At 44.5% G+C, this 21,625-nt stretch overlaps 1 protein-coding gene across 3 annotated transcripts in view; it reads left to right on the top strand.

Annotated features, from left to right (window-relative positions):
- The first annotated feature begins 3,163 nt into the window (after positions 1-3,163).
- CFAP300 (cilia and flagella associated protein 300) overlaps positions 3,164-21,625 on the top strand; it is a 30,800-nt gene continuing 12,338 nt past the window's right edge. The window contains exons 1-5 of one of the 3 annotated variants that reach the window (XM_054015592.1): positions 3,164-3,273; positions 6,695-6,776; positions 8,287-8,359; positions 18,158-18,324; positions 20,056-20,228. In XM_054015592.1, the coding sequence (XP_053871567.1) occupies positions 3,164-3,273; positions 6,695-6,776; positions 8,287-8,359; positions 18,158-18,324; positions 20,056-20,228 (605 nt within the window). The other 2 variants (XM_054015593.1, XM_054015591.1) reach the window with 2 other exon arrangements.

Here is a 21,625-nt window from a genome sequence, read left to right as displayed (position 1 = left end):
CCCTTAATTTGGTGTCTAATACCAAAACCACAGTAAGCAACTATAGTTTATGTACAACACTGTAAAGCAACAGTGAGATACTGTCACTTATTCCAGGGATGTACTGCAATGTTTATCCTTTTCTCTCTTCTGACCAATTGAATTCCACTACCTAACCATTTTCCATTGATGCTGAAGACTTTTGCCAGCAGACAGAGAGAGCTGCTATACAGGTTTTCTCTTTCCTCCCCAGCTGGAATGGGTTGCTAATCTTTCACTGCCTGACCTTTGCCTTAAAAAAGTGATGTATTTTGTAAAGGTGCAACTGGGCTGATCCTCTGTAATTTGATTTCTGTTTGCAGTGCAATGGCTGGTTTATCTGTTTTGTGTTTAAATACCATAGTTTTATTCAGCAGATTAAAAATATCATTATGACTCTTCAGAGTCAAATATATAAATATGTGAAAAATAAATAATACTGAGAAAACTAGTCAGACAATACATATTGTGTGCCACTGTTACTGTTTAAAGGACTGTCATCTTTATGCTCTTGGGACTTCATTATACAACAGAAGGATATAAGGATTTTCACACTGAAAATATCACAAAAGCTAAAAATCTCATCATAAATTAGTGAGGAAAGCTGTTGTATTTAGAAAAGCATTTTTGTTTTAAAAATATTGGGCCTGACTCTCCATTTTGTGCTGGTGTAAATGACTACACAAGGTCCAAAGCAGTGGGGAATAGGCTGTTTAAAACAAACAAACAAAAGTAAACCTCCCCGCTCCCCAAGCCTGACTTCTATTATTGTAAACTGATGAAAACTTGAAATGTTAAATTATGAAGCCAAGGTTACAAATAGATGACAATAGAGTAAGGAAATTTATTCCACGCTGTTTTAAACATTTTATGCTGCATTTATTGGGCCAAACCCTGAAGTCCTTGCTCATTTTCTAGGTTCTGATCAGGGCTAGCTCCAGGGTTTTGGCCGCCCCAAGCAGCCAAAACCAAAAAAAAAAAAGCCGCGATCGTGATCTGCGGTGGCAATTCGGTGGGAGGTCCTTCACTCCCAGGCGGAGTGAGGGACCGTCCGCCGAATTGCCACCAAATACCTGGACCTGCCGCCCCTCTCCGGAGCGGCCGCCCCAAGCACCTGCTTGAGAAGCTGGTGCCTGGAGCCGGCCCTGGTTCTGATTCATCAAAGCACTTAAGCACCATTGATTTCAGTGGGACTTAAGCATCTGCTTTGCTGAATCAATACCTTAGTCAACAAAAATTTTCATTGAAGTCAGTGGGAGTATTTTGTCTGAGAAGTACTTTGGATATCAAGTTTTGCCTTTTGTGTCTTACATTTGAGATTGGGTAAGTCCAAGTTGACAGTCTGTGCCGTGTGCTAGTTCTTGCTGCACCCTTACCTCTGATTCTCTGCCCAAACCAGTTCTCTCTCTGGTCACTCCTGCTGCTACCAACATTTGTGGCAATAGGAGCTTCACACACAGGGAGATACTTATCTCCACCCAGACTTGTCAAGCACAAGGTCATAGCTATGTATTCCAGTTGTTTGTTATTTAGAACATGGTTTCTATTTTGCAGCAAAAGATCGATTACTTTTTCCTACTTTATCCCTCCCCAAGCCTTTGCCAGTTCAGCACATTTCAATGGCGTTAAAAGGTGTATCCCTTATATTTATCATCTTTTAAATGTTTAATGCACACCTGCCATCCTTTGAATGGTATAAAAAGAAACATTTGGGCAGGAAAATAGGAGTATATATTTTAACTCTATAGAATTGTATTGGAGTGGGAGAATTTCTGCAGGAAATGAAAGATGGGAAATGATGAATATTTTGCTGATAAATAAGGATTGTCTATCTCAGCTAGGGGAGGTTGGTGTGTATGTTTTAGGGTTCTGCTGTAGTTTGATTTTCTAATTAATTCTTATCAATTACAGGTCATTGGTGTGTGGACACTTATGGAAAATCTATAGCATTTAATAGACATAAAACTATTGAATACTATAGGTTTTCAGAGCAATTTCTATAGAATTTATTAACAATGTAATTTCTATAGCTTTTGGAATCACCGTATGGAATTCTATTTGCAAGACAGAATATTTGATTAAAATTCATCTGGTGGTTTTGAACCATCCTAAAGGCTATAATTTTCTATTAATTTCCATGGGACTTTCTAATAAGGGGAGGGGTTGAGTTTTTGCATTTTTGTAGCTTGGTCCTGAAAGAACATCTACTTTGGTGGCTTGAGCAGTGATCAAAGTAATCTGGCATCCAGCCCATAACTGAAAAATCAAATATGGTCCTAAATGCCCCGTCGCCACCACCCCCCAATATTCACAGGTTTTTTGCTTGAAAACAGAAAACTCCAACGCTGGAGTCTGTTGACCAGACAACAGAAGAGTAAAATGTTGCTTGCGGATTTGGCACAAAATAAGGCCTTCTTTTCAGGAAAAGCAGATTGGCAATGGAAACGGTGAGAAATGGTCATGCAGGAAAATGCTCCCTACATTCTTGATGAAAAACAGAATTTTTCCCAGGTTTCACAAGGCTCCACAATTGCCAATTCTCAGGAGAGCTGATGTTTTCCTTTAGCCCCAGAGTTCCTGGAGTCAGGGGATAAAAAGCTTCAACTAGCTTTTATGGTTGCAAGGAAAAACTTGAGGTGACCTCAGTGCAGCCAGATGGCTCAGACACCACAAGACCAAGCAGCCAGAATGAGTTACTTACACAACAGTCTTATGATAATGGGAGGGGGGCTTGACTCCGGGTTTTGACAGGCTGGGGGTTGCCAATACCGTGGCCAGAGCTTGGCTGGGGAAGCTCCAACCAGGGCTGGAAGCCTGGTCCAGCCGGCCAGATGCCTGCTGACCTCTTGGGGGGCAGCTGCCTGGTGATATTGAATCACAGTATTGTATGTGCTTGCAGACAGAGAGAGGCAAGGAAGTGGGGGAAATCTCAGCGCGCTCAGCCTAGGAAGCGGGGAGAGCAGGAAGCTGAGCCGGCTCAAGAGCCTCTCTTCCTAGCCGCAAGGTGCAGCGGAAGCTAGCGCGGCCCCTGGGGGCAGCGGAACCATTGTCAGCGCGGCAGAGCACCCGGGGGGACGCTGAAAACCAGAGCACCACGTGCTGGGTGCGTTTCCATGGTAACCAGTGCGGCGTCTAGCGGAGGAACATGTCTGCCGGGGATGAAGGGTCCGAGCGGCGCTTCGCTTTCCGCTATCTTCCCCAGAAAGCCCTCCCGTCCCTGGAGAACAGGGACACGCAGGGCCGCCTCCGCAAATGGTGGGAGGGGGAAACGCTGCTAGCTCCCTGGGGACATGGTGCGCAGGGGGCTGGGATCTGCTGGCAGGGGAGAGAAGGGGGAGGGCTGCAGGGCAGGGGGGGCTGGGATCTGCTGGCAGGGGAGAGAAGGGGGAGGGCTGCAGGGCAGGAGGGGCTGGGATCTGCTGGCAGGGGAGAGAAGGGGGAGGGCTGCAGGGCAGGGGGGGCTGGGATCTGCTGGCAGGGGAGAGAAGGGGGAGGGCTGCAGGGCAGGAGGGGCTGGGATCTGCTGGCAGGGGAGAGAAGCGGGAGGGCTGCAGGGCAGTAGGAGCTGGGATCTGCTGGCAGGGGAGAGAAGGGGGAGGGCTGCAGGGCAGGAGGGGCTGGGATCTGCTGGCAGGGGAGAGAAGGGGGAGGGCTGCAGGGCAGGGGGGGCTGGGATCTGCTGGCAGGGGAGGGAAGGGGGAGGGCTGCAGGGCAGGAGGGGCTGGGATCTGCTGGCAGGGGAGAGAAGGGGGAGGGCTGCAGGGCAGGAGGGGCTGGGATCTGCTGGCAGGGGAGAGAAGGGGGAGGGCTGCAGGGCAGGGGGGCTGGGATCTGCTGGCAGGGGAGAGAAGGGGGAGGGCTGCAGGGCAGGAGGGGCTGGGATCTGCTGGCAGGGGAGAGAAGGGGGAGGGCTGCAGGGCAGGAGGGGCTGGGATCTGCTGGCAGGGGAGGGAAGGGGGAGGGCTGCAGGGCAGGAGGGGCTGGGATCTGCTGGCAGGGGAGGGAAGGGGGAGGGCTGCAGGGCAGGAGGGGCTGGGATCTGCTGGCAGGGGAGAGAAGGGGGAGGGCTGCAGGGCAGGAGGGGCTGGGATCTGCTGGCAGGGGAGAGAAGGGGGAGGGCTGCAGGGCAGGGGGGGCTGGGATCTGCTGGCAGGGGAGAGAAGGGGGAGGGCTGCAGGGCAGGGGGGGCTGGGATCTGCTGGCAGGGGAGAGAAGGGGGAGGGCTGCAGGGCAGGAGGGGCTGGGATCTGCTGGCAGGGGAGAGAAGGGGGACGGCTGCAGGGCAGGAGGGGCTGGGATCTGCTGGCAGGGGAGAGAAGGGGGAGGGCTGCAGGGCAGGAGGGGCTGGGATCTGCTGGCAGGGGAGAGAAGGGGGAGGGCTGCAGGGCAGGAGGGGCTGGGATCTGCTGGCAGGGGAGAGAAGGGGGAGGGCTGCAGGGCAGGAGGGGCTGGGATCTGCTGGCAGGGGAGAGAAGGGGGAGGGCTGCAGGGCAGGAGGGGCTGGGATCTGCTGGCAGGGGAGAGAAGGGGGAGGGCTGCAGGGCAGGGGGGGCTGGGATCTGCTGGCAGGGGAGAGAAGGGGGAGGGCTGCAGGGCAGGAGGGGCTGGGATCTGCTGGCAGGGGAGAGAAGGGGGAGGGCTGCAGGGCAGGAGGGGCTGGGATCTGCTGGCAGGGGAGAGAAGGGGGAGGGCTGCAGGGCAGGAGGGGCTGGGATCTGCTGGCAGGGGAGAGAAGGGGGAGGGCTGCAGGGCAGGGGGGGCTGGGATCTGCTGGGAGGAGAGAGAAGGGGGAGGGCTGCAGGGCAGGAGGGGCTGGGATCTGCTGGCAGGGGAGAGAAGGGGGAGGGCTGCAGGGCAGGAGGGGCTGGGATCTGCTGGCAGGGGAGAGAAGGGGGAGGGCTGCAGGGCAGGGGGGGCTGGGATCTGCTGGCAGGGGAGAGAAGGGGGAGGGCTGCAGGGCAGGAGGGGCTGGGATCTGCTGGGATGGGAGAGAAGGGGGAGGGCTGCAGGGCAGGAGGGGCTGGGATCTGCTGGCAGGGGAGAGAAGGGGGAGGGCTGCAGGGCAGGAGGGGCTGGGATCTGCTGGGAGGGGAGAGAAGGGGGAGGGCTGCAGGGCAGGAGGGGCTGGGATCTGCTGGGAGGGGAGAGAAGGGGGAGGGCTGCAGGGCAGGAGGGGCTGGGATCTGCTGGCAGGGGAGAGAAGGGGGAGGGCTGCAGGGCAGGGGGGGCTGGGATCTGCTGGCAGGGGAGAGAAGCGGGAGGGCTGCAGGGCAGGAGGAGCTGGGATCTGCTGGCAGGGGAGAGAAGGGGGAGGGCTGTAGGGCAGGAGGGGCTGGGATCTGCTGGCAGGGGAGAGAAGGGGGAGGCCTGCAGGGCAGGAGGGGCTGGGATCTGCTGGCAAGGGGGAGAAGGGGGAGGGCTGCAGGGCAGGAGGGGCTGGGATCTGCTGGGAAGGAGGATGAAGAGGTTATTGATGTTACACTTTCCCTTGGGTATATGGATTAACGTGAGGGTTGCCAGGTGTCCAGTTTTCGACCGTAATGCCCCGTCGAAGGGGACCCTGGCGTCTTTGGGCAGCATTGCTGACCAGGCCTTTAAAAGTCCGGCCGGTGAAGCAGCGGGGTTAAGGCAGGCTCCCTGCCTGCCCTGGCTCCTGGAAGCGGCTGTGAGGTCCTTGCGGCCCCTACATGCAGGGAGGCTTCACATGCTGCCCCCACCGCGAGTGGTGGCTCCGCAACTCCCATTGGCCGGGAACCGTGACCAATGGGAGCTGCGGAGCTGGCACTAGGGGAGGGGAGCAGCATGCAGAGCCTCCTTGGCCTCCCATGCACCTAGGGGGCTGCAGGGACCTGGCAGCCACATTCTGGGAGCCACGGGAAGCACCGCTCGGACCCCATACCACCTCCTGCACCCCAAATCCCTGCCCCAGTCCAGAGTCCCCTCCCACACCCAATCTCCCTCCCAGAGCCTGCACCCCCATGCCCCAGCCTGAAGCCCCATCCTGTACCCCAAACCCCTCATCCCTGCCCCCACCCCAGAGCCCACATCCCCAACCGGAGCCCTCACCCCCCTTCTGCACCCCAACCCCTGCCCCAGCCTGGTGAAAGTGAATGAGGGTGGGGGAGAGTGGGTGATGGAGGGAGGGGGGATGGAGTGAGGGGGCAGGGCCTCAGCGAAGGGGCGGGGCAGGGACGGGGCTTGGGTAAAGGGAAGGTGTGGGGACTCGGGGAAGGTGTGGGGCAGGGGTGTTCGGTTTGTGTGATCAGAATGTTGGCAACCCTAATTAACATCAACCTTGTTTTGCAGTAAAACTGTGGTGAGTCCAGAGCTTGACTTACTGCAGATCTTTTCAGTGTTTTTCAGGCATGTAAAGAGCTGTTTGGAGGACAGTTCCTGAAGCAAAGTTAATTGCTGTTATTTTAAATAAAATAGTATAGATATCAGCCTTGCAAAATTCTTCTTGCCCTAGAAGAGTAATTTTTTAATCTATTGGACAGATGAATAAAATATAATGAAAAAAATAATTATCAACAGTTGTCATGAAAGGGTTAGAGTGTGGTTTTTGTGCCTGGGCTAGAAAATATCTAGATAATTTTCAACTGCTGATATATTCTAAAGGGATGTGTCCAGTGTGTGTGTTTTTTAATATTATTACTTATCATGTTCTGGGTTTCAGGTCCATGCATGGCAGAATCACCGTGCAAGCATTCAGTTTTGACCAACATTTTAAGGCCTATCAAAAGGATGAATTTGTTAAGGTAGTTATAAATCTATCACATTTAATGGTTCCTTTTTAAAGGAACTGTAACTTTTTTTGTGCTGGAATAACACTTAAACTTTCCCATTATATCTGCTATATTATGCTTTTACAAGTGGCGAACAGTCACCGTAAATTTGATAATAGGTGGATTGCGGGCAGAAGCGCCGCCAGCTTTTCTGCTGCCCTAGGTGGCAGAAGGTCCCGCCCCAAAATGCCGCCCCCCACAGAGGCGGCGGAAGGTCCCGCCGCTGAAATACCGCCGCAGTTGCCGCCCCCCAAATTGTGGCGCTCTAGGCAACTTCCTAGGTCACCTAATGGCCCTGATTGGGGGTGGGGTGCTCATATTTTTGGTGAGCTGTGTAATACTATGATAGTATTTTACAGGCAATGTTAACATTTCTCTGTTGGTCCCGTGAGGCAACATAATAGCTAAAGAATGGGACTCTGGTTGGTTCTGGTCCTGGCTGCCATTAGTTCTCCGTTGATATTTGGGAGATAGTCATGTAGGCCTTCCCTAGATTTTCAGAAATGCATGTGAATATGCAGTTAATGCAATCAGTTGCTCAATCACAGTAATTATATGCACAAGCTAGACGTGCATGTGCATTCAGAAGTCTGAAGAAGTGAGGCCATGTTTTCAGAGGTGCTGAGAACCTGCAGTTCTCGTTGACTTCAGTTGGTCTTATAGATGCTTAGTATTTCTGAATATTAGGCCCTTTGTCTTTAATCTCTGTGTTCCTCAATTTCCTTGTGTATAAAAGAGGATATATTCACCTCTGTGAAGTGATTTGATTTAGTAGCGAGAATGCATCTGTTTAGTGTAAAAGTAGGTTGGTTTCCTCTCTTATTTGTTGAATAGACATTTGACAACATCAGCTGATTTTTCTTGGAGATTAATTCACAATCAGGTGGTAACATAAAAGAAAAACTCTATTCAGAAATGTAGCTAAGCATCTGAGCTCCCTCTGGGATTATTCTACATCTTAATTGACGAAGACTTATTAAAGACACATCTACTGTCTCCTTAACACTTTTTTTTTTAGTGGTAAAATGATAAATTAGTTTAATTGTAGAGATTACATATAGTAATTTATGGTTTATTTTTCTAACTTTGGTCTGCAGAAAGTATGAAAATTATGTATGGATTTTGATTATACTGCAGAAAAAAGCATTCTGATAATTCCCTATTCTGAAAAACTTTGTCATTCTGCAAAAATTAATCAGGCCAAGCACCCGGCATAGTTTGGGACAACTGATGTTTTGCAGACTGAAAACCTCAAATTTGCATACATAAATACCTTTGTGGGTATATTTAAAAAAAAAATGGTTAGTCAAAATTGCAAAGGCATAAACTTGGGGATGTAATTTTTGGGTATGCAAACTCAGAGATCATACTGAAGCCACTTATTTATTGGGCCCTAAAATTTGTCATAGAAATGTAATTTATTGCTTTGGTTGATATTATGAATCTCATTTTGTTAACTTTCATTTTTAATTTGAAATTTTAGGCATTTTTTAATGATCCAAATGTTAGCGCCAATTTGAAATTGCTTACAGCTTCTGGACAGTGGACTACTCTAGGTAAATAAATTTAGAATAAATTAGTCTTTTAAATCTTTCTCTGTGGTAACTATATTTTCTCCAGTTAATGTTTTGTAACAATGACACGATTCAGATCTGTACCTTCACCCTCATGAAATAAAATTTGCAGCAGAAGATCATTAAAAGGAATCTCCTTCCTTTAAACCGTTGCTAAGGGCCATTAATCTAATTTCTGTCATTAAATTGTCACAGTTAAATGGTAAACTTCCTCACTGATATTTAAGGCTAGCCCATTTCTTTAATAATAAAGGAGACTCAGGTCCCACATATGTTACAAGTAAAACTGTTTTTGTAAATCGATTGCTGACTTGGTTACACTGCCCACACACCCAACAACACAATTGTGTGTCAGGAGTGGTTGTAATCGTGCCTACTACCTCACCAGGGTGCAGTGTCCAGAAGAGTCTCGGAGATGCAACCACAACATTTGGGGGATATTCTCTGAATTGTCCTACTGCAAAGAGAGTTGGGAGGAAGAGAACTAACTAGGGCTGTCAAATATCAGAGGGCTAGCCGTGTTAGTCTGGAACAGATGTATTGGAGCATTACAGGTGCCACAGGACTCTTTGTTGCTTAGGGCTGTCAAGTAATTAAAAAACTTAATTGCAATTAATTGCGTGATAAAAAAAATTGCGATTAATCACACTATTAAATAATAATAGAATACCATTTATTTAAATATTTTTGGATGTTTTCTACATTTTCAAATATTGATTTCAATTAAACACAGAACACAGTGTACAGTGCTCACTTTATATTTATTTTTTATTACAAATATTTGTGCTATAAAAAACAAAATAGTATTTTTCAATTCACCTCATACAAGTACTGTAATATCTCTTTATCATGAAAATTGAACTTACAAATGTAGAATTACGTACAAAAAAAACTGCATTCAGAAATACAACAATGTAAAACTTTAGAGCCTACAAGTCCATTCATTTCTACTTCTTGTTCATTCAGTCACTTAGACAAATATGTTTGTTTACATTTGCAGGAGATAATGCTTCCCGGTTCTTGTTTACAATGTCACCTGGAAGTGAGAACAGGTGTTCACATTGCACTGTTGTAGCCGGCGTGACAAGATATTTATGTGCCAGATGCATTAAAGATTCATATGTCCCTTCATGCTTCAAGCACCATTCTAGAGGACATGCGTCCATGCCAATGAGAGGTTCTGCTCGATAACAATCCAAAACAGTGCAGACTGATGCGTGTTCATTTTTATTATCTGAGTCAGATACCACCAGCAGAAAGTTGATTTTCTTTTTTGGTGGTTTGGGTTCTGTAGTTTCCACATTGGAGTGTTGCTCTTTTAAGACTTCTTAAGCATGCTCCACACCTCATCCCTCTCAGATTTTGGAAGGCACTTCAGATTCTTAAATGTTGGGTCGAGTGCAGTAGCTATCTTTAGAAATCTCACATTGGTACCTTCTTTGCATTTTGTCAAATCTGCAGTGAAAGTGTTCTTAAAATGAACATGTGCTGGGTCATCATCTGAGACTGCTATAACATGAAATGTATCGCAGAATGCGGGTAAAAGAGAGCAGGAGACATACTATTCTCCCCCAAGGAGGTCAGTCACAAATTTAATTAATGCATTATTTATTTAGCAAGTCATCAGCATAGAAGCATGCCAAATTTCAATTGGTATTCTATTGTTTAACAATGTGATTAAAACTATGATTAATTGCGATTAATTTTTTTAATCGCAATTAATATTTTTGAGTTAATTGCATGAGTTAACTGTGATTAAGGTAAAACTAACATGGTTACATGAGCACTATGGGGGCCCTGACTACAGAATAATATAAGCATGACCTAGCTGTTGGACGAAAGCCAAGTGGTAGGCTGTGCCAGTTGTAAAAGTGACACAAGGTTAAACTCATGTTTAATTACCTTGTGCCCTGTCACTAACTGGTCGCAGACTCAGCGAAGTGTTATAACAAAGACAAGACCTTAAAGGAGCATAATCAAAAAGGAAATGAAACATGAGTGCAGGACAAAATCCTATAATATGTACAGCCATATATAAGAGATTGTAAAAGCACCACAAGAAAATGCAAATGGTAATACAGTAGAATTTTGTGTCTAATTAAGTATTTATAAGGTCTGAATCATACTGGTATCAGAGCAATGGCTCCGTGTTTTAGGAAGACAAAGGTATTATCCCTCAAGAATTTGCACTCTGCAACTTGGTTTGGCTGCAATTACTCTGTGTGTGTGTTTGTGCGTGCGTGTCTAATCCACACATTTCCTGGGTGTGGAGTTCTGTCCCATCTAGTGGGGGAGGAGAGAGAAAAAAAAGAAAATGAGTCTGCTCTACAGCCTTAGCTAACAGCCAGTTGGCTTTTAGCTCATGCGGTAGAGGCTCATGCACTAAGCTCCAGCGGTCCCCTCGGTTCGATCCCGCCTGCTGATGACTGGGGTCTGTCGGTGTTACACATACGTGCATGCATGCAGTTACTCTGTGTGTGTGTGTGTGTGTGTTTCCCCATTCCTGCTCTCTGTGGAATGGGCAGGGAAGTTCCCCACCGTACTTTGACACCAGACACTCTGTCTTGTTATCTGCAAAGTTTCATCTTCCTAGGATACTGTATTTGGCCTTTAACACAACACAGCCCTGCTAGTTGCCTCTTTCCCAGTCATCAAACTGTAGCAAGCAAAAGAAAATATAATAGACTGAATCAAGGTAATCTTCCCTCTCTCCTGCTTTGGGCAAGAGTTCTTAAGCTATCTGACCTGCCTGTGTGACTTTCCAGCCCCCTTCTCAGGGAAGGTCAGCAGGTTACATACCTCCTGCTGGGGTCAAAGGGTCACCTGCCAAGCATCCCGGCTTTTTAACTCCTGCTGGTCCTGAACACATCTTGGTGTGGTAAGCACAGGAGTAATGCATTTTATTTCCATGAACCAGAAGTGTTTGCTCTCTGAACACTGAATGGCCAGTATACTCCATCACATTTTACTCTTTCTTTAAAACCTGCCTTCCCTCTCTCTGCTTACCTTTTTCGGTTAAGTATGCGGGCTCATTTTTCTCCCCTTAGTTTTCATGTAAATTTTTTTCTGAAAAGTATAGTAAGAAAACACAAGCTGATGATCTTCCAGCATTCTCTTACTCTTCCTTAAATTTGCAGATCTTCAGCTCCAACTACCCTGTGTATTTGAAAGTGTGGAGCTGCACTTTAATTAAGCATCACAGTCATAAGCTACACCTCTACCCCGATATAATGCAGCCCGATATAACACGAATTCGGATATTACGCGGTTAAGCAGCACTCTGGAGGGGTGGGGCTGCGCACTCCGGCGGATCAAAGCAAGTTCGATATAATGTGGTTTCACCTATAACACGGTAAGATTTTTTGGCTCCCGAGGACAGCGTTATATTGAGGTAGAGGTGTATGTGTAAGCTTCTGCCTAAAATAGTAATAGATCTGGAGAAAAGTTAGTATATAATGAACTTCTAATCATAGAACTGGACTGGAAGGGACCTGGAGAGGTCATCTAGTCTAGTCCCTTGCACTCATGGCAGGACTAATTATCTAGACCATTCCTGAGAGGTGTATGTCTAACCTGCTCTTAAAAGTTTCCAATGATGGAGATTCCATAACCTCCCTAGGCAATTTATTCCAGTTATTAACCACCCTGACACTTAGGAAGTTTTTCCTAATGTACAACCTAAACCTCCCTTACTGCAATTTAAGCCCATTGCTTCTTGTCCTATCCTCAGAGATTAAGAAAAACATTTTTTCGTCTTCCTCCTTGTAACAGCCTTTTATATACTTGAAAACTGTTATCATGTCCCCTCTCAGTCTTCTCTTCTCCAGACTAAACAAACCCAATTTTTTCAGTCTTCCCTTATAGGTCATGTTTTCTAGACCTTTAATCATTTTTGTTGCTCTTCTCTGGACTTTCTCCAATTTGTCCACATCCTTTCTGAAATGTGGCTCCCAGAATTGAACACAATACTCCAGTTGAGGCCTAATCAGAGCAGAGTAGAGTGGATGAATTACTTCTCGTGTCTTGCTTACGACACTCCTGCTAATACATCCCAGAATGATGTTTGCATTTTTTGCAACAGCGTTACACTGTTGACTCATATTTAGCTTGTGGTCCACTATGACCCCCAGATCCCTTTCCACAGGACTCCTTCCTAGGCAGTCATTTCCCATTTTGTATGTGTGTAACTGGTTGTTCCTTCCTAAATGGAGTATTTTGCATTTGTCCTTATTGAATTTCATCCTATTTACTTCAGACCATTTCTCCAGTTTGTCCAGATCATTTTGAATTTTAATCCTATCCTCCAAAGCACTTGCAACCCCTCCCAGCTTGGTATCATCCACAAACTTTGTAAGTGTACTCTCTGTGCCATTATCTAAATCATTGATAAAGATATTGATCAGAACTGGACCCAGAACTGATCCTTGCAGGACCCCACTCATTATGCCCTTCCAGCATGACTGAACCACTCTCTGGGAACGGTTTTCCAGCCAGAGTTTTGCACCCACCTTATAGTAGTTCCATCTAGGTTGCATTTCCCTAGTTTATTTATGAGAAGGTCATGCAAGACAGTATCAAAAGCTTTACTAAAGTTAAGATATACCATGTCTGTCGCTTCCCCCTTATCCACAAGGCTTGTTACCCTGTCAAAGAAAGCTATTAGGTTGGTTTGACATGATTTGTTTTTGACAAATCCATATTGACTGTTACGTATCACCTTATTATCTTCTAGATGTTTGCAAATAGATTGCTTACTTATTTGCTCCATTATCTTTCCCAGTACAGAAGTTAAGCTGACTGGTCTGTAATTCCCTGGGTTGTCCTTATTTCCCTTTTTATAGATGGGCACTATATTTGCCCTTTTCCAGTCTTCTGGAATCTCTCCCATCTTCCATGACTTATCAAAGATAATCGCTAGTGGCTCAGATATCTCCTCAGTCAGCTCCCTGCATATTAGAGGAAGCATTTCATCAAGCCCTAGTGACTTGAAGACATCTAATTTGTCCAAGTAATTTTTAACTTGTTCTTTCCCTATTTTAGCCTCTTCTGATCCTACCTTATTTTCACTGGCATTCACTACGTTAGACATCCAATCACCACCATCTTTCTTGGTGAAAACCAAAACAAAGAAGTCATCAAGCACCTCTGCCATTTCCACACTTTCTGTTATTAATTCCTCCCTTTCCCCTCCCTCCCCCCTCCCCCACTGAGTAATGGGCCTACCCTGTCCTTGGTCTTCTGCTTGCTTCTAATGTATTTGTAGAATGTTTCCTTGTTACCCTTTATGTCTCTAGCTAGTTTGATCTCGTTTTGTGCCTTGGCCTTTCTAATTTTGTCCCTACATACTTGTGGTATTTGTTTATATTCATCCTTTGTAATTTGACCTAGTTTCCACTTTTTGTAGGACTCTTTTTTGATTTTTAGATCATTGAAGATCTCCTGGTTAAGCCAACGTGGTTTCTTGCTTCTAATTTTATGATATGCTATTATCTGAGTTGATAATATAGATTCAAGTGCTACATCTATTCCCTGGGAAATGAATGACTGTCTCTGGGTCATTAGGGTAACTGATGCAGTAAGTGGATTTTTGCTAGGGCCTGAAAAATTTACCCAACAGCCAACACCTATGAGGATGGGCATAAAATACCTTTGCATCTGCACCTACAAGCCATGCCCACCCAAAGCCACACCCTTTGCAAATTTAAAGAAAAGAAATCAGCAGTGTGCTGTATTTCATTGGAATAGGTCGACTTTCTATTTATACATTTTAACAAGGTAACTTATTTTAGCTCTTGCAATCTTGTCTTTTATAGGCTTCACTCTATTTCTCCAGTCTCATAACCACAATGTATCCTTTCCTATGTTGTCTTTCCATGGCTATTTCCTCACTTTCCTCCCATTGCATCTTTACCTCCTCCACATACTTTTTCTGCCTTGTTCTGGCTCAAAATCTGTCACTTTGTATTCCTTTTCTAAATGATCCCATTAATCACTCCCTCTCTCTTGCTCATTTTCTCCCCTTTCCCCCAGTGCCCCGCACATACAAATATTACCAGATTCCTAGTAATCAAAGTACTAAATCTAGTAAATGGAGACTGATGCAAAAAATGTGGGGCCTTTCACTGCCCAGAGTACTGCTCAGGTGTGGAATCCATTCATCACTCCCCAGCAGCTGGTAAACTGGGAGCTGCTGGGATTCTTATTAGGATGCTGTCCTAGGACTCTGCTTAGCCTCCAACTAACATTTGAGGTGTCAGATTAATTGGAATCTCCCCTTTCCTGCCCCTTTTGGCTGCAAAGTAAGATAAATATTTTTTCTGTCTTGTGTTCCCCCTCTCATGTCAGTCTCCTGGCTGCTTTAATGGTATTTCTACAGTTTCCCACTCTCTAAAAAGCTCTTGTCCCCATTGCCTGTCTATTGCTCCTAGCTTTTCTAAGCAGTAGCAGCAAAGTCAAATTGATCTGATTCTTGTCAATTTCACTGCTGCCCACAAGTTTTGAATAGCAGCAGTGAAAACTAACCAGCAGCTTTCACTTTGTAGTAGTAGTGGCACTGCACGTGTCTGTCAACAGACTTAAGGAGACCGCACTGCATCTGTTCAAACTCAATTCACATATGCAGAATTATCTTCAAAGGACTAGAAATACCTGTTGGTTTTTTTTTTTTTTTTTTTTTTAATAAAAGCTTTAATTCTGCAGAAGCTGGCAGTATTTGCCTAGGAAAAATTCCCAGTTGCCCCACACAAAATGGATTTTTCAAGCTCTAATGACAGTCATCTATAGACCCTGTGTTTTTGAAATCTATGAGAGACAATCTAAAATTAGAAAAGTTATCAATATAAACCACTACTGCAATTTTATTTCACTGAAATGTTTTTTACATGTCATTTGAACCCACAAAATATCACTGTGACCCTCGGTTTTTAAAATAGTTCCAGTTTAACCCTAACATAAGTATTGAATACATGGTTTTACTTAAGTTTTAAATCACATGTTTTTATAAATAGTAATTTGCACTGAAAACCTCAATGCACACCAGTACACAAAAACAAAACCTCAAATATTGGTCATATGTGCAGGAAACTCTTAAAAAAAAGTCTTATGAAGGCTTTTAGTTGGGGTTATCTGATTATCAATTTTCTTATTTAAAATTTAAGAATGAGAATTTAGGATGTGGTAGATATATTTCACACATCCAGTTCTTGATTTGCCTCTGTGGATCCCCACTTTAGAAGATGTACCCCATGTTGATGAGATTCAATGCTGCTGGCAGAAGTAAAGCTACTTGTGGTAATCTACTGTACAAATGTCCCAGAACTGGAGACTAAAAAAGGCCCTGCCCCCATACTATACCTGTTTTTTTTTGTTTGTTTGTTTGTTTCCTACCTGCAAAGTTAGCAGAAGACCATCTCTCCCCATTCTGTTGATGTTTGTTGGGGTGGTATTCAGATTGGTTAGTCCTGTCCAGGGAATTCTGAGTCTCTCCAATTAGTTCCAGATCTCATATCTCAAATGGAGAGGAGAGTCCATTACAGTCTTTAATCTCGTCACCTACCATTGTCAGTTTGGTTTCTGAATGCCTAGGAGATGAACATCTATTGTCTTTCTGACAATCTTAGAAAACTTTTCCTGGATTTCAGGAGACTATGAGAAAGTCATATATGGAAGTCTTCAAATATGTAAAATATTGTTATAAAAAGGACAATGATCAATTGTTCTTTATGTCCACCAAGGATAGGATGAGAAGTAATTGGCTTAGTTTGCAGCAAGGGAGATACAGGTTGGATAATAGGCAAAAGTGTCTAACTGTGAGGATAGTTAACCTCTGAAACAAGTTACCTAGGGAGGTTGTGGAATCCCAGTCATTAGAGATTTTTAAGAACAGGTTAGACAAACACCTGTTAGGGATGGCCTTAGATATACCATATATACTCCATCATAAGCCGGTTCATTATAAGCCGATCCCCCCAAGATGGATAAGTAAAAATGGAAAATTTTTATAACCCGTTCATAAGCTGACTTTATAATTCAGGGATCAGCAAACTTTGGCTCCTGGGCCATGAGGATAAGCTGCAGGTGGGCCGAGGTGGTTTATTTACCTCGAGCGTCCGCAGGCACGGAGGTAAACCTAAGTAAACAAAGTGTCCCAGTGCACCAGTTGCTTACCCTGACGGGCCAGGACAGCAACTGGTGGGGAATTTTTTTGGGGGGGAGAAGCTGTGAGTCAGGGGAGTAACCCCTGTGATCACCCCCCACATGACCCCATCCCTAGCCCAGGACCCCCACACTCTCCCCATCCCATCCCTTCCCACCTTATCTGGGGAGGGCCAGGGGAGGATGTCTCTGACCTGGCTGGAGCTGCTCTGGCAGGCTGGGCAGCGCGGCCGCAGCCTGCTCCACTGGGCCAGACTGGGCGGTGCAGCTGCAGCATGTTCCAGTGGGCTGGGCTGGGTGGCGCGGCCACAGCCTGCTCTGGGGAGCAGGGTCAAGTGGCACGGCTGCAGCCTGCCAGCCCCGGAGCTGCAGCTGCTTCGGAGGCTGGGGGGAGAGCAGCGTGGCCAGAAGCGGAAAGACTCTGGCCCCGCCTCTTCCCTTCTGGCTGTGCTGCCTCTCCTTGCTCCCTCGGTTGCGGGGAGGGGCTGTGTCCCACCTCTCCCCCTCTATACCCGTTCATAAGCTGACCCCCTTCTCTGGTGCTTCCCTTTTTTACTGAAAAAATTCGGCTTATGAACGAGTATATACGGTACTTAATCCTGCCTTAGTGTGAGGGGATGGACTAGAACGACCTCTTCAGGTCCCTTCCAACCCTACATTTCTATGATTCTATATATTTTGGAGTAGACATTTTTTTTCTATGGTCTAACAATTTGGAGATACAAGGACTTGTTCCATTCCCCATGTTTAGGCTTATTTTTGAAAAATGCAGGTTTACTTTTATATATGTAGTCATTTAGCATCCAATTCTGCCTACCACATATCAATTTTTGGTTCTTCAGTCTCACTGCATCTAAGTAGAGGCCTGATTCAACTACTATTAATTTCATTTAAAAGACTCCTATTGACTCCAAAATGGGAGTTGAAATGGGAACTAAAAAGGGGGAGGTTGTTTTGGGGGTTTTTTGGGGTGGGGGTGGGGGTGGGAAGGGGGTTAGGTCTATTACACTTATTCTCAGTGACTTGTGAAATCTCAGCCCCAGATCTGATTCTTACCAGAGTGATGTCTACTACACTTCTTCTCTTGAAAGAAGTTGCAAATTTTAAAGCTGATGTTCCTTGATCCCTGTTCCTTGATAAGGTGATTGTGAAATCTCATGCCAAACTTTTGCCTAAGTGGTAACACATTTTCACATAGAGAAAAAATACGAAAGAAAGATGATCTGGTAAGTGAGGTGAATTTACATAGGTTAGATCAGGGATCGGCAACCTTTGGCATGTGGCCCGCCAGGGTAAGCACTCTGGCGGACTAGGCCGGTTTGTTTACCTGCCGTGTTTGCAGGTTCAGCCGATCGCGGCTCCCACTGGCTGTGGTTTGCCACTCCAGGCCAATGGGGGCTGCAGGAAGCGGTGGCCAGCACATCCCTCAGCCCGTGTTTGTTTGTTTTAGCCATAATTGCATATATTACAAATTTCTCAAAATGGTTTTGTTTGGAGTAATTATGTGCATGCTGTGTTCACTTGTGAAAATGTATCTTGAATTTTTGTGGAACCCTTAATAAGGGGAAGTTATCCTGTATTTCACCTCAGGTTTTCACTGTTAATGAAGACTCTGTCATCTTTCAGGTACCAAAGTGAAAAAAACTGAAGCCATAGTTGTTCCCTGTACACAAGTTTCCATGTCATTTTTTGACCGACTGTACTCTGAAGGAGTTGTTAGAGAAACTGGCCATATTGTTAAGTGTTATGATGACTATTATGATGGCATTCCCATCTCAGATGAGTTAAGAAAGGTCAGTACAGCATTTAAGAATTTCTCAGTGGTTTTCATACTTCTGTCAGTCACTGCTAGTCACTTCTTGCCATCCTGTGGCTGTCCCCAAAGCATACAGCTAAGTAATTCTCAGACTTTGCATGGGTGTTTCACTGCCATGTTGTGCAGTTATCCCTACTGCCTGGAATAGGAAAGCATTAACACAAATCCGATAGTTAGAGATGCAACTATTTAGATTTGTGCTCACAATTCCTAGAGTAGTTATCAGTGGTTCATAATCATGTTGGAAGGGCATATCAAGTAGCGTACCACAGGGATCAGTTCTGGGTCCAGTTCTGTTCAATATCTTCATCAATGATTTAGCTAATGACAGAGAAAGTACACTTATAAAGTTTGTGGACAATACCAAGCTGGGAGGGGTTGCAAGTGCTTTGGAGGATAGGATTAAAATTCAAAATGATCTGAACAAACTGGAGAAATGGTCTGAAGTAAATAGGATGAAATTCAATAACTACAAATTCCAAGTACTCCACTTAGGAAGGAACAATCAATTGTACGCATACAAAATGGGAAATGACTGCCTAGAAAGGAGTACTGAGAAAGAGATCTGGGGATGATGGTGGATCGCAAGCTAAATATGAGTCAACAGTGTAACACTATTGCAAAAACACCAAACATCATTCTGGAATGTATCAGCAGGAATCTTGTAAGCAAGACGCGAGAAGTAATTCTTGCACTCTACTCCGCGCTGATTAGGCCTCAGCTGAAGTATTGTGACCAGTTCTGAGTGCCACATTTCAGGAAAGATGTGGACAAATTGGAGAAAGTCCAGAGAAGAGCAACAAAAATGATTAAAGGTCTAGAAAACATGATTTATGAGGGAGATTGAAAAAATTGGGTTTGTTTAGTCTGGAGAAGAGAAGACTGAGAGGGGACATGATAACAGTTTTCAAGTACATAAAAAGTTGTTACCAGGAGGAGGGAGAAAAATTGTTCTGCTTAATCTCTGAGGATAGGACAAGAAGCAATGGGCTTAAATTGTAGTAAGTGCAATTTAGGTCGGACATAAGGAAAAACTTCCTAACTGTCCGGGTAGTTAAGCACTGGAATAAATTGCCTAGGGAGCAGGTCCGGTTCCAGGCACCAGCTTAACAAGCAGATGCTTGGGGCGGCCAAGGGAGAGGGGCGGCACCTGCAGCAATTTGGGGGCGGCAGGTCCCTCACTCCCTCTAGGAGTGAAGGACCTGCCACTGAACTGCCGCCGCCGATCGCAGCTTTTTTTTTTTTCCAATTGCCGCCGCCGATCGCGATCGCAGCTTTTTTTTTTTTGCTTGGGGCGGCAGAAATGTTGGAGCCGGCCCTGCTAGCGAGTTTGTGGAATCTTCATCATTGGGGATTTTTAAGAGCAGGTTAGGCAAGAACCTGTCAGGGATAGTCTAGATAATACTTAGTCCTGCCATGAGTGCAGGGGACTGGACTATATGACCTCTCGAGGTCCCTTCCAGTCCTACAGTTCTGTGATTCTCTGAATGCATTTTTCAGATGTAAAATATGTAAGTGAAAATCACATCCATTGTAGAGGATTTCTGCCTGACTGAAAAAGTTTCCCATATTTTATATGTAAATAATGGAAATTCCTAAATGAGCAGTCTCTGTGGTTAACATACAACAAAATAGCTGCATTTGTTAATTTTTTGAAATTTCATATTAGAAAATGAAATTGACACTTTTTTTTCTTGCCTCTTTCCAGGTTTTGCTTCTGGAAGATTCTGACCATTTTGATTTATTCAGCCAGTCAAATCGTGAGGAGTTTCTCTTCTGTCTTTTTAAGCATCTTTGCCTTGGAGGAACTCTCTGTCAATTTGAAGATGTGCTTGGTCCATACTTAGAAACTACAAAGGCTTTATATAAAGATCTTGTAAGGTAAGGTTGTTGCATTTAGAATCTGATTTTCAGAAATGCATACAAAATTCTATGCAGCTGTGCATAGAATTGCATGTGCACATTTTGAAAATTACGCTCTTTGAATGTTATGAATATATTTTGTGCGATAAGATCAAAGATAAGTTGAAACAGAACATTAATGCTTCACTAGCAAAATAATACAGTTTTAATGGCAACTCTCTTATAAAGGAACTTTTTGCCACATTATAAATATTTACAGTATAGTTCATTTCCATTTGATTGGTTCCAGTGATTATTCTACATATGGAAAATGGGGAATATCATTGAAACCAGATTAAGTGCTCCAACTGTAGTAGATAAAATCACATCAACCAATTGTGGAAATATATAAGTTCCTAATAAAGTTATTATTTTCTGAGCTTAACATTTTACTCTCAGGAGAATAGACTTCTGAGTCATCTCCTATCCCCTGGTGCATGTAGCTTTCACAATTCAAAGTAGCTAGTTTGAAAGTTGTTAAAATGATATGAATGGAAATTTTTATTTTTACATTATGGACTCAGTCCTATAAGGTGCTGAGCACTTTGGCTCTGATCCAGCAACACTCTTAAGCACATGCTTAACTTTAAGGATGTGAATAATCCCACTGAAGTTAAGCACTAAAGGATATATAAAACAAGTCAATGGGACAACTCATGTCCCTACAAAGCACGTGCTTAATAATTTTGCTGGATCGAGGCTAGTGTTCAGCATCTTGCAAAATCAAGCTCTGTTTGTCTTATAAATCAGGCCCAAACAAGATGCTTTGGATTGAAATGTTGGTTCTTTCACAGTCACCTGGAATAAAATATTTAAGTCTTGATTTTTGCCACCCTTAATTCTGCTGGTAGTACCCTACGCTTTAAGTACTCAGAATGAAACCAGTGAGACTTTTGCAGAGTAAATACTACTTAATAAAGGTAAGAATCTGGTCCTTCTTAACTTGACATAATGGATTAAAGTGAGCATTCTTGCCTGGTTTGGAGAATGAAAGAGCTTGTCTATTTTGCTTAAGACTAATCCATATTTTCTGAATCAGTACCTGGTGTTCACATCAATTTAATATTTTTTAACTATTGCTTATTCTATTTGTCAGTGATAGATCATAGGTTGACAATGACCATTTAAAAAAATCTTGTTTCAAAGTTATGTATTCTGCAAAATTTTAAAAATCAAGACTAGCCACACAACCCATAAATTAGACACTAATGCCGGAAGAAGCAATCTTTATTCATGTAAGTAAGGAGTTCCATTGAATTCCATGGCACTTGTGAATAAGGATTGCTGTATCTGGCCTTAAACTGGAAGAATTTACTTTCCTGTTGGAATTTTCTTGTTTTAAATATTTGTGTAAACCACTTTGGTTGACTAAGTTT

This window comes from Malaclemys terrapin, chromosome 1, assembly GCF_027887155.1.
Source record: "Malaclemys terrapin pileata isolate rMalTer1 chromosome 1, rMalTer1.hap1, whole genome shotgun sequence".
NCBI classification, from domain to species: Eukaryota; Metazoa; Chordata; order Testudines; family Emydidae; genus Malaclemys; species Malaclemys terrapin.
The sequence above is the reverse complement of the archived record's forward strand: the minus strand, read 5'-3'. Positions and strand labels throughout refer to the sequence as shown.